Genomic DNA, 13,137 nt, shown 5'->3' with positions numbered 1-13,137 from the left:
AGGAAGCCTGTGTGAAATACATTCAAGATGATGAGAGAACAATTCCAGGGAAAGCTAGAAATGCTGATTGAAGAGTGTGTTTAACAAAGCTGAGGTGTCAAGATCAGTGTGCTGTGCTGGGAGTGTCTTGCAGTCATGGCATGACTGTTGTTCTGCATGCCTTTGGGAGCTGCAGGCAGCTACACGCCAAATCACAAAGAGGAGGCTAAGTGAAGCCTCAGTTGAAGGTATGGATGGAAGATTTCAATAAACAAGATAATCTTTGAGAGGCTCAAGAGATGAACTAATGCGAGAGGGAGGCCTAACATCCAGGACTGATACCAGACTTAAATGTTAATGCAGAATAGGAGGTTTGTGGAAGGCATTTGATGTGTTTATTCCCCCTTACACTGCAGCAACCTTGTACTTGTTTCTATTAATTGCTCTTTAATTTCTTTGTAGGAAAAGAACAATATTAAGTGGGCTTCCAGATGGGACTACATTTTGGAGTCCATGCCACATACAAACATCCAGTGGTTTAGGTAAGGTTTGCATTTATTCAGTGATTAACCTTGTAAGGGATCACAAAGAAAATTATTTGTGCTGCTAGGGATGTTTAACTAATGCTGAGGTCGAGCCAAGTTTGTAGTTTCCAGGCAAAACTTTCATGTTTTCATGTGTGAAGTGACTTTCATCAGGCTTTCATCTCTTGAGAGCAAGTGAGTAGTATTCCATTACAGCAAAAGAATGCATCATTGGTGTCCAAAAGGAAAGCAGCTTCCATCATTTTCCTTTATCATCTCCATTCAGTAAAAGTTTTGGGTTTTTTCCTCTCCATTTTTTGAGACAGTGCTGCTCTGTGGTGTTCTTGTTACTGTCTGGCTTTCTCTCACTGCCAAGTGAGAGGTATGTGTGTGCACTACGTGTTTGGTGCTCAGCAGCTGCTAACAGTAAAAAGAAGGGCTTTTATGAGTACAAGATGTGTGTGAAAAGCTCCTATTTCCCTCTGTACCATGCAAATGGTACTGAGTGAGTTGGTAATTTCTCTTCAAGTGTCATGTTTGCAATCTGAAGTGCTCACAAAGGGCTCATCTGATTAAATGGCTCTACAAAATATGAAATGGCATGATGTGGATTTTGTTGGTTAATGTAAAATCTACTCAACAAAGTTTGCTTTAAGAGCTGTAGCTGTTTCATCAGGGAAATTCTGAGCTGCATGAGGAGGAAGATAAGGAAAACCAATATGCAGCTATCTTGAGAGTTAACAGTCTGTCAGAAAATGCTATTCTTTCCACTTCTGTCTCCTAAGAAACCAGGAAGGTATACACACCAGTTTATCTTCTGCAGGTGGGAAAATACTAACTCAAATGTTAGCCTAGTAAGTCCTCATGAGGTTAACTAGCTACACTGCATCCCCTCATTCAGAAGGGTTTCATAGAATGGTTTTGCTTGGAAAAGACTTTTAAGATCATGGACTCCAACCATTCTCTAACTCTGCCAAGTCTAATGCTAAACCAGGGCCCTCAGCACCACATCTCTGCCTCTTTGAAACACCTCCAGAAAATGAGGTTTCAACCACCTTCCTAGGGAGCCTATTCCAGGCTTTGAGAACCCTTCCAGTCAAGAAGCTTCTTCTAATGCCCAACTTAAACCTCCCCTGAGGCAACTTGAAGCCATTTCCTCTCCTCCTATTACCTGTTATTAGGGAGAAGAGACTGACACACACCTGGCTCCATCCTCCTCTCAGGTAGCTGTAGAGAGCAATGAGAATAGAATAAACCAGGTTGGAAGAGACCTTTTCAACCAGCTTGAGACTGTGTCCTCTTGTTCTGGTGCTGGTTGTCCAAGAGAGAAGACCAACCCCCACCTGGCTACAACCTCCCTTCAGGGAGCTGTAGAGAGCAATATGGTCTTCCCTGAACCATCTCTTCTCCAGGCTAAGCAACCCTAGCTCCCTCAGCCTCTCCTCGTAGGGCTTGTGTTCCAAACCCCTCACCAACTTAGTTGCCCTTCTCTGGACATGTTCCAGCAAGTCAACATCTTTCCTAAACTGAGGGGCCCAGAACTGGACAGAGGACTCAAGGTGTGGCCTAACCAGTGCAGTGTATCTCTCCTCGGTCTCCTTCAGGCTAAACAACCCCAGTTGCCTCAGCTTCCCCTCACCAAGTCTGTTCTCCAGACCCTTCACCAGCTTCATGGCTCTTCTCTGAACCCCCTCCAGCACCTTCATGTCCTTCTTGGAGTGAGGACCCCAAAACTGACCCCAGTACTTCAGTTGTGGTCTCACCAGTGCTAAGTACCTGGGGGCTTCTCTGTTGTCAGAGAAGTTTCCTAGCTAACAGGACACAGGTTGTGTTAGCAGCTAAAAGTCTGGATGACTGAAGTGTGGGTATCTAAGGCTGTTCCTCAGACCTGAGCTGTACATGTGCTGTGAATTGTAGTGCACCTCCTGAAACCTGACTAAGTGAATTGAAAGCCTGAATTTTTCTTTGCCTACAGCATAATGAATTCCCTCGTAATTGTTCTCTTCTTATCTGGCATGGTGGCCATGATCATTCTGAGGACTCTTCATAAAGACATTGCAAGATACAACCAGATTGACTCTTCTGTGAGTAAGATAACACAGCTTTTACATGGGCACATGGTTTTTGTTCCTGGTGATAGTGATGGCTATCAATTAATACTGCATACAGTCTGAAGACATGGAGAACTGCCAGGATTTTGATACATGCTAGTATAGCTGGGGGTTAAAAACAGCTTTCTTGCTATTTCAGCTTTTGTAACAGCAGGAATCCTTGGATACATGTGACAGTCTTACTTTTCTAGCCTCATTTGATGAGCTGCTTGTATGCAAGGACAGACTTCAGGTTTTAAAAGTCTGTGGAGTGGTTCATAGAAACTTTTTGGTAGTGACCAAACTCCTATTTGAAATGTGAGTCTGGTTCTTCCAAGGTCTCAACCAAGGAAAGCCTCTTCCTTCTAATAAATAGTTTGACAGCCTCCCAGAAGCCACAAACACAGTGCAGATATTGGAAAGTGTTCTGGCACTGGTTCACCATCAGGATGTGGCCATTGCTCCTGAGTCCTATGGTTGTGTTATGGAGTCAGTCTGAATGTGTAGCTGGTGGTATGACACTGACCTAACCACCCAATGTATTTATGGACTTTCCATCCTTGGAGATACTCAGAAGTCCCCTGGACATAGTTCTGGTTACCCTGCTTTAGGTGGGAGGTTGGACAAGATGACTTCCAGAGCTTTCTTCCAGCACCAGCCATTGAGCAATGGGGTGACTCTGGCAACCTGAGATTATATGTGAGATTCTTTGTCAGTGTGGCCCTGTTTTAAGTCATGCTGTGTGGCCTTAGCACAGGATCTGTGCTTGGATCTCTTGTAGAGACATTTGTAGCACAAGAGCAAACACTTTCCTACCCATTTGGGCATATATTCTGTCTAAAAATGCTTTTTTTTAATAGTCTGAACTTGTGAAGAGAACAGTTCTTGTTATTGATACCTGTGGGGTTTTTTCCTTCTTCAGAAGATCAGGCTTGAAACTGCTGCATCCAGATAATGTCCCCATTGCAATGAAGCTGCCCTATGATGCTGAGTTGCTGTGATTTTTCCAATCCTGAAGAGATTATTTCTTTTTAAGTAGTTTGTAGGAGAGCTTGTCCAGGAAGTGAGTGTGCTAATAAGTGGCTTGTGAAGTTTGGAAGGTGTGTGGTCTGAATTTCATGAGAAGTATGATGCAGTGTGACACACTAAAAAAACCCCCAACCTACATCAGGTGATTAGTGCAGGAAGGAGCAAAAGTTAAACTAACAGCCAATAATGGAGTGAAATTAGTGTGGGGATCAGTAGCTGTCTTGCTGAATGCTATGGGAGAGGTTCTGATCAACACAATGTGATGTTGCCTTTTGTCTGTAGCTAGAAAGTGTGGTAGAATCACATACTTTGTCTCCAGTTAGCAGTTCCTGTGCAACACAGCTGATTCCTAAGCTGTGCTGGAGCTGCTTGGTGTGTGTAAATTATGTGTGTGTGTGCATGGTCGGTTGGTTTGTTTTAAATATGTAGTAGTTCTGCTGATCATTGTTAATGGAGGGACTGAACCTGCTGTGGGTTTCTTTAGAGAGCTGGTGTGCTGCCCTCTCTTGAGGGCAGGGGTGCCATCCAGAAGGATCTTGACAGCTTTGAGAAGTGGCAAACTGCATGAGATTCAACCAGTCAAAGTGCATCAGGGTCAGGCCAATCCCAGGCACAAATCCAGGCTGGGTGCAGAGTGGGTTGAGAGTAGCCCTGGAGTAAAAAACTTGGGGGGTGTTGATTGAGAAGCTCGCCATGAGCCAGCAGTGCCCTCATGCAGCCTGGAAAGCAAATTGTGTCTGGGCTGCATAAAGAGGAGTGTGGCCAGCAGGTCAAGAGAGGTGAGTCTTCCCCTTTGCTCTTGTGAGACCTCACCTTGAATGCTGTGTGCAGTTCTCATGTCCCCAGCATAAGAAGGACAGGAAACTGTTGGAGTACTGGAGGACCACAAAGATGATCTGAGGGCTGGAGCACCTCTGCTGTGAGGATAGGCTGAGGGAGCTGGGGTTGTTAGCCTAGGGAAGAGGAGACTCTGGGGGGAACCTTGGAGCTGCTTTCCAATTCCTGAAGGTATCCTACAGGAAGGCTGGAGAGGGACTTCTCATAAGGGTGTCTAGAAACAGGACAAGGGGGAATGGTTTGAGGCTGAGGCAGAGTAGGTTTCGACTGGATCTTAGGAAGAAGCTCTTCAGTATGAGGGTGGTGAGACTCAGAACAGGTTGCTCAGGGAGGTCGTGGATGCTTTCTCCCTGGAGGTGTTCCAGGCCAGGTTGAATGAAGCCTTGAGCAACCAAATTCATTTGAGAGATGGCCCTGCCCGCAGCAGGGAGGTTGGAGTAGATGATTTCTAAGGTCCTTTCCAACCTAAGCCATCCTATGGATATACTCCTGAAGTGGGAAAGGGGCAGGTCACCAGTGTCCGCTGTCTTGGTGGAAGAGAATATAACTGGTTGTGAGCTGGAGACTTGACCAGTTGACCCTGAGTGAAAGGCTGAGAGAATAAATTACTCTTTTTTTATTGGCATAAGTGGTATCTGCAAGCCAAAGATGGGAAATGTCAGATACTACAAAGGTTTGCATTTCCACTGTTGTCGCTTTCTATCTTGATAAAGCAGTATCTTGAAATCCACAGAAATGTTTCCCATTGAAACTAAAACATCTGAAAGTACTTTTGTTCTTCTTTTGTGGGTTTGATATTTTAATCTTTTGGTAGTGCAAATCCAGAGAGTAATTAAAGTGGAAGAATGTGGGTTTGGTTTTTTTCTCCCCATCCTTTAACTGATTGTTTTTGTGAAGCTCCCTGTTTGATCTCGCAATTAAATTACGTTCAGTATCTTGTGCTGTGTTGTCTTTATTAGCTGGTCATTCTTAATGTGATAAAGAGCAAGACTTGTGGGAGCTTGATTTGTGTGTGTTGTTTTTTTATGGATAACAGCAGGGATAGGTGTGACTTTCAAAAAAAAACCCCACACTTTTGGGTTGTTTTTTTTTAATGTTCTTGCCAGTTGTAAGTGACTTAAAGATCTGTTGCAGTTCAGGGAGCTGATTTAATAAGGTGTGAAATACGTGTGCAAAAGAGGACCTGGGCTGAGAAGCTGCAGTGAAACAAGCCAGCATCTCACACTTAGGGAGTGCTGGGGGATTCTGCTTGAAAAGAGATCAATGCCCAAGCCAATGATTATGATGCATTAAAGGTTCACTGGCTTTTGGTGAGATGCACATGAGTAAAGTGTTTAGAAAGCATTCTATTACTTACAGGGTCTTTTGACTAAGAAAAGATCCCCAAAATGAACTCACTTCAATATCTTTTCAAGGGTGAGAGGTAAAACTCTGCTCCTCCTTTTTAAAAGTCTTTTTGATCCTGACCACTTGAGTGTAAAGGCCTTAAATCTTTGTCAAATATTTTGAGAACTAGGCTAAAACAATGGATGAGGTGAGGATTACTGCACTTAAACATTACTCTGACATACTTGTTTTTAGCATATTGGCCAGGATTCAAAAGTTTGGGGTTTTTTTGTAACTATAAAATGTAGTTTCCTACATGGATTAGTTGTACAGTTCTTCTCCTCAACTTTTAAACAGTAAAAGCTAGCAGTATAAAATATTGCTGAGTTCTTTGTACATTGGTGGCCAAGAAGGCCAACAGCTTCCTAGACTGTATCAGAAATGTTGTGGCCAGCAGGAGCAGGGCAGTGATTGTCTGCCTGTGCTCAGCACTGGTGAGGCCACACCTTGAATACTGAGTTCAGTTGTGGGGCTCTTCTTCCAAGAAGAACATTGAGGTCCTGGAGCAGGTCTAGAGAAGGGCAAGGAAGCTGGGGAAAAGTCTGGAGAACAGGGCTGGTGAAGAGCAGCTGAGGGAGCTGGGGTTGTTTAGCCTGAAGAGGAGGAGACTGAGGGGAGACCTCACTGCTCTATACAGCTACCTGAAGGGAGGTGGGAGTGAGACTGGTGTTGGCCTCTTCTGCTAAGTAACTAATGACAGGACAAGAAGTAATGGCCTCAAGCTGCACCAGGGGAAGTTTAGGTACTTGCTCCTAGTGATTCTAAGGAGCAGATGATCTTCTTCTGGAATGCAGGGAGCATTTCCCTCTTCTCACTATTGTCATTGAGACTGATAGGCTTTGTAATGGAAGCAAAAAGGAGAAATGCTTGAACTAGAATGAAATACTATAATCCAAGTTAAATTAACTGCTGTGCTTTTAGTTTTAAACTTAGACTGATGTTACATGGTTTGGCTAATTACATTTTGTTGTTTCCTTGCTCTGAGATGAGGGTTTTCTTGATAAACCCTGCCTTTTTCTTTCACTGAACCATTAGGGGTGGTTACAAAATCAATGAGTGATGAATCACATGCAATTAGTCTCACTTTGGATCTAAATTGGAAATTAATTAAACTTTAAATATGTATTTTGCATCTTTTTATGTGTGTGTTAATTCACTACTGTGTTATGTATCTTTGCTAAAGACCTTGCCTATTTTATACAGGAAGATGCCCAAGAGGAATTTGGCTGGAAGCTGGTTCATGGAGATGTGTTCAGACCTCCAAGGAAGGGAATGTTACTGTCTGTCTTTTTGGGCCAAGGAACACAAATATTCATTATGACATTTATTACTTTATGTAAGTAAACTTCTATTGAGGTGATGTGTTTGGGCTGTAACAGTGGAAGAAAGATGTCATCAAACAAATGTCTTGGAACTTGAAGTCCTTCCTTAAAGAAAATATTCCTTCTGTTTCATAACAACCTGGATAGTTTCATAATGCTTTTGTTAATCAATGTCATTCAAAATGTCCTGGGCTAATTCAGATCCTTCATGATTGCAGCAATGAAGCCTCCTGGTTACAAGCTGCTTTATAAAACAAAACAAACCCAGTTTGTCATGGTGTAAGTTATCTAAGGACCCAATAATGCAAGTTCAAAGACACATAATCAAAGCTTTTAATGTTCTCAGGACACTTTCTAATAGGTTTGACACCGCAGCCTGCAGCCATGCAGAATTGAGAGCAAGAATGCATGCCAATGAAATAACACTGACACAACAGAGGGATACTAGGAGAGCCTACCATAAATAGCTATATATGCCTGTGATGATGTAACCTGGCACAAACTGGTGGTTTATTATGTGATCCCTATAAAGCATATGAGCATTCCTTTTCTTCCTCTAGAGTAGAAGTGGGGTGCATACTGATATTTAGTACAAAAGAAAGGTTCCAATTAGGATCTCCAAGTTGTATTCAGATTTTTGTGGTCTTTCATAGAGCAGCTGTTCCCCCCCCCCCCCCCATTCATTACATGATGCTGCAAGATTAATAGAATCTTCTTGTTGGACTTGTCTTGCAGTATTGATTGGGACTCTGCAGCTTGCTAACTGCCAGTTTCCCGTGCAACTCATGGAGTACAGAAAGAAATTGAAAGGGAGGGGGAAATCTGGTTGAAAACAAAAACTTCCCACTAGAGATCACAGGCAAACTTCTTTTCTGAGACTATTTCCGGGCTGGCCTCTACCTGTTCTGTGATTCTACCATTAATTTAGACACAGGCAGCTTTTCAAGAGGCTTATTTTCAAGATGATGTATTCTTGACACGAGTGTTGTTCATAATGGTCACTGAGAGCCTTTTGTGGAACTTCAAGCAAGTGTCTCCATACCTCAGAGATCTTCTAGCTTTATATAAAAAAATGAAAACACAAAACCAAATAAAAAAGCCACCAAAACCTGAAAGAGACCCCCAGCAGCTTCCCCTCCCAACAACAACAAAAACCCAGCCCTTAGCTCTGTCAAAGCTTTTGGCTTCTGCAGAGCTGCTGCTCTCAGATGTCTTTCATGATGCATCTTAAAGCTCCCTTGTTACTTAGCATGCACAAGTATTGAGCATGGATGCTTAGAGGAGGAGCAGACTTTTCAAGCTGAAATATGGTTCAGAGTCACTGTTCATCTGTCTGGCATTTTATTTTTCAGCCTTTTGATTACAAGGATCTGTCTGTTCAAAAGCTGAGGTGGAAGTAGAATAGAATAGAATTAACCAGGTTGGAAGTGACATTTGAGATCAAGTCCAACCTATCACACAACGCCATCTAATCAACTAAACCATGGCACCAAGCACCCCATCCAGTCTCTTCCTAAACACCTCCAGTGATGGTGACTCCACCACTTCCCTGGGCAGCACATTCCAGTGGCCAATCACTCTTTCTAGGAATTTCTTCCTAATATCCAGTCTGAACCTCTCGTGGCACAGCTTGAGACTGTGTCCTCTTGTTCTGGTGTTGGTTGCCTGGGAGAAGAGACCAACCCCCACCTGGCTACAGCCTCCCTTCAGGTAGTTGTAGAGAGCAAGAAGGTCTGCCCTGAGCCTCCTCTTCTCCAGGTTAAGCAACCCCAGCTCCCTCAGCCTCTAATGCTTTATGACTGAAACAGAGGCATTAGGGGTATGGTGATGTGAGGGGGATATAGGAGAACTTAGGCATGTAGCCTTCATTTAAATACCTGATAATGAAAAGGATAAACCTGTACAGTGCCATGTGTGTTACAGGGGAATTTTGACACCTGTCCACAAATGACTAAACCTTTTTTTTTCCCCTTTTTAGTCCTAGCTTGCCTTGGTTTTCTCTCTCCTGCCAACCGTGGTGCTTTGATGACCTGTGCAGTTGTACTGTGGGTCCTACTGGGAACCCCAGCTGGTTACGTGTCTGCTCGAATGTACAAGAGTGAGTATGTGCATTTGTGTAATGGGACACAGCAGCTTAAATACAGACTTGACTTAATATAAACCTCAGACTGGAGCTGCTGTCTCAGACAACAGATCTGCTTCTTGCAGGAGTTCTGAACTTGAAACTGTTTTTACTTTTCCCCTCAGCTTTTAGAGGCGAGAAGTGGAAGACAAATGTTTTGCTTACAGCTCTGCTTTGCCCTGGGTTAGTATTGTTTGTCCTTGTTCTTTCCTTTATTCTTAAGTATAAATGAATGTGGGATGGGTGAAAATAAATTGTGGTGCTTGTTTGTGTGATGATTTTATTTATTGTGTGATTATTTCTTTATTGTTCAGCCTGGAGAAGAGAGGGCTCCAGGGAGACCTTAGAACAGCCTTGCAGTAGCTGAGGGGGCTACAGGAGAGCTGGAGGGAGGGACTTGTGACAGGATGAGGGGCAGTAGCTTTGAGCTGCAAGAGGGGAGATTGAGACCTGGGATTTGGAAGAAATTCTTGAGAGTGAGGGTGGTGAGGTGCTGGAATAGGTTACCCAGGAAGGTTGTGGATGTGCCCTCCCTGGAGGTGTTAAGGCCAGGTTGGATGAGGCCTTGAAGCAGCATGGTCTAGCGGGAGGTGTCCCTGCCCATGGCAGGGGGTTGGAACTAGACAATCCTTAGGGTCCTTTCCAACCCAAACCATTCTGTGATTCTATGCTCTGTATCATGCTAAGGCCAAAACTGTCATTCTTGGGAAGGCTGATAGCTCTCCTGCCTTTCCTTTTTCTCATTGCTCTCAAGACCTTCTGTGAGAATTAGATGAGAGAAGAAAGGGAACAGAAACTCATTTCTTCTGCAGGCCTTCTGTATTTCTTGGTTGCAATTTTGGATACACGAAGTTACCCTTTTACAAATGTCTTTGGCAGAAGCTGAGGAAAAGGTTACAAATAATTGTGTAAGGTATCTCTGTCCAAAGAAAAGCCCAGAATTGGCTTCGCTTCTTTTTTTTTCCAGGGGGGTTTGAGTAGAGTAGCATTTCATTTGATGAAATGCAATGCATTTGATAACAGCTGTGTAGTAATTTCTATGAGGGGGATCTTATTTTTAACCAAAATGTGCTCTAAGTCTCCCTGCTGTCATTTAGCTATTTTCTGGAGAGAGGAGGAAACGTTTATTGGTGCAAGGAATACTGTGCTGATCATTTAAACTCCTAGATAAATTAAGTTTCACAGAGGAAAGAAAATGAGTGGGGATGGGAGGAGAGGAGCAGATGTCTTGATTATGCTGTGTTCAGTGAATTTGCATAAAATCATAAACAGCCTCAGGCTGTTGTAGCCTTGGTAGACTGATAGGAGTTTACATTAGCAGCGGGGTGGTTTTTTTTCCTGACTTTGGAGGGGGTAAGTGGTGCCTGTGTTAGGAGTGTGGGCAGATGATAAAGATTAGCAAGGCTTACAAAATGGATTTGGGGGTTGGGTTTTTGTTTTTTTCATTCAGCAAATGTTTCCACCAGGGGTTGCTTGGGTGTGCTTATTTTACAAGGCTCTTCCCCCAAACAGTTTTGGCAAATGTGGAGCCTCTCCTAGGGAAGAAGGAGCCTGTCTGTGGCTCTAATCCTCCCTCCTGCCTTTTGAAATCAAATGCAGTGAGGGATATGTGTTCACTCCAGGGCAGTTTAAATTCTGCCTCAGAAACACTTCTTTAACAAAACCCAGATGATGGTGGACTGTGAAGGGGCCCTTCCTGAGGCTGAATGCTGTGATACAGCTCTGAATTCATGAATACTGGAAATTCAGGAAGGCGCTTCTGTGGGGTTCCTTTGCAGTATGTTTTGCTTTGCTTTCTGAGTGGGATGGGTTTGAAATCTTCATTGTATGGCTTATCACAGAGTCATAGATGGAACACTGAAACAGGCTGCCCAGGGGTTTAGGGAGTCTCCCTCTTTGGAGATACTCCAAACCCACCTGGATGCTTTGCTGTGTGATCTGCTCGAGGTGATGATGCTCTGGCAGGGGGTTCGATTCAGTGTTCTTTTGGGGTCCCTTCCAGCCTGGCATTCTATCACAGAATGTTAGAGGCTAGAAGGGACCCCAAGGATCATCTGGTCCAACCTCATCTTGGAGGTGTTTTCTCATGATGTTTACAAAATGAGGCAGATGCACTTCACTGGGGAGGGAAGATCAGGTCCAGAGAGAGGTGATATCTAAGTCTTCATTTCAATTCTCAGATGATGTGGGCTCCTTAGCTGTGTGAATGCATATAATGTTAATACAGAGATTCCTGTTGTAGGGAAGAGCCCTCTTTAGTCCACCCTTCTGCTAGCATGTTGCTGAGACACATGCTGCAGCAGTACATTTGTGAGGGTGATACTTGGTTTCCTAAGCAGTGGGGGTTGCTGTCACTGTGGGTTTTTTTTTCCAGATAGAATTAACTAGTTAGAAAGGACCTAAATAAAGGAATTTAAATGACTGGTAATAATAGGAAAGCATTCCTTGTATGGATTTTTTTACACTTGAATCATTTTTTATGTGCAGAGTCAATTTCAAATAATGGCTTTGCCATAGAGAGTTGCATTATAGGCACTAGTTGTAAAAATGCTTGCAACATTGCATTATTGCTGCAAGTAACTAGGACTGTAAGGGAATTAAAAGGCTTCATTTTTCTGATGGAGGCTTAAGTGGTCCAGTTCTGGAGCCCCTATTACAGGTAGGATCTGGATATGCTGGAAGGGCCACGAGGATGAGCAGAGGGCTGGAGCTGCTCTGCTATGAGGACAGACTGAGGGGGTTGGGGATGTTCAGTCTGGAGAGGAGAAGGCTCCCAGGAGACCTAACTGTGGCCTTCCAGGATCTGAAGGGGGCTCCAAGAAAGCTGGGGAGGGACTTCTGAGGGTGTCGGGGAGGGACTTCTGAGGGTGTCAGGGAGTGATAGGACTGGGGGGAATGGAGCAAAATTAGAAATGGGTAGATTCAGATGGGATGTTAGGAAGAAGTTTTTCCCTATGAGGGTGGTGAGAGACTGGCACAGGTTGCCCAGGAGGGTGGTGGAAGCCTCATCCCTGAAGGCTTTTGCAGCCATGACTGCTGTGCTGTAGATTCAGATTGGATGTTAGGAAGAAGTTGCTCCCCATGAGGGTGGTGAGAGACAGGCACAGGTTGCCCAGGGACATGGTGGAAGCCTGGAGGATTTTAAGGCCAGGCTGGATGTGGCTGTGAGCAACCTGCTGAAGTGTGAGGTGTCCCTGCCCAAGGCAGGGGGTTGGAACTGGCTGATCCTTGAGGTCCCTTCCAACCCTAACAATTCTATGATTGTATGGTTTGGTTTCGGTATTACCTGATGTTTATACTGAATATTTCAATATCTTTTCTGATATTTGTTTTCCTTTTTTTCAGGATTGTCTTTGCTGACTTCTTCATTATGAATCTCATTCTGTGGGTGAAAGGATCTTCAGCTGCCATTCCTTTTGGCACTTTGGTTGCTATCCTAGCAATGTGGTTTGGAATTTCAGTTCCCCTAACCTTTGTTGGTGCATATTTCGGCTTCAAAGAGAAGGTAGGGCTCTTGGAGTACAGTTGTGGAATAAGCCTGGCTTCTGCAGTTGAGCCATAGAAGCCTTGATCCAGCATTAAAATGTCTCTAGCCCTGTGACTCTGAAATGTTTCATTTTGTCATGCTTTTCATAGAATGGCTCAGGTTGGAAGGGACCTCAGAGATACCTCCTCCAACCTCCCTGCCATGATCAAGGACACCTCTTAACTAGACTTGGCTGCTCAAGGCTTCATCTAGCCTGGCCTTGAACATCCCCAGGGAGGAGGTATCCACAAGCTCCTGGGCAGTCTATTCTGAAAGCACTTCCTAAGATTCAGTCTAAACCTACACTCAGCTTTTTATATGT

General features: G+C 44.0%; 1 protein-coding gene across 1 annotated transcript in view; it reads left to right on the top strand.

The window, feature by feature from the left end:
* The window catches only part of LOC104303618 (transmembrane 9 superfamily member 2), a 39,156-nt gene that overhangs the window by 12,981 nt on the left and 13,038 nt on the right, over positions 1–13,137 (top strand). The window contains exons 8-13 of the mRNA XM_009904273.2: positions 442–521; positions 2,479–2,587; positions 7,049–7,181; positions 9,146–9,265; positions 9,415–9,472; positions 12,635–12,794. Coding sequence (XP_009902575.1) covers positions 442–521; positions 2,479–2,587; positions 7,049–7,181; positions 9,146–9,265; positions 9,415–9,472; positions 12,635–12,794 — 660 coding nt within the window. The remainder of the gene's footprint in view (positions 1–441; positions 522–2,478; positions 2,588–7,048; positions 7,182–9,145; positions 9,266–9,414; positions 9,473–12,634; positions 12,795–13,137) is intronic.

The sequence above is a fragment of the Dryobates pubescens genome, chromosome 18, assembly GCF_014839835.1.
Source record: "Dryobates pubescens isolate bDryPub1 chromosome 18, bDryPub1.pri, whole genome shotgun sequence".
NCBI classification, from domain to species: Eukaryota; Metazoa; Chordata; class Aves; order Piciformes; family Picidae; genus Dryobates; species Dryobates pubescens.
This window is presented reverse-complemented; position numbering and strand designations above follow the sequence as displayed.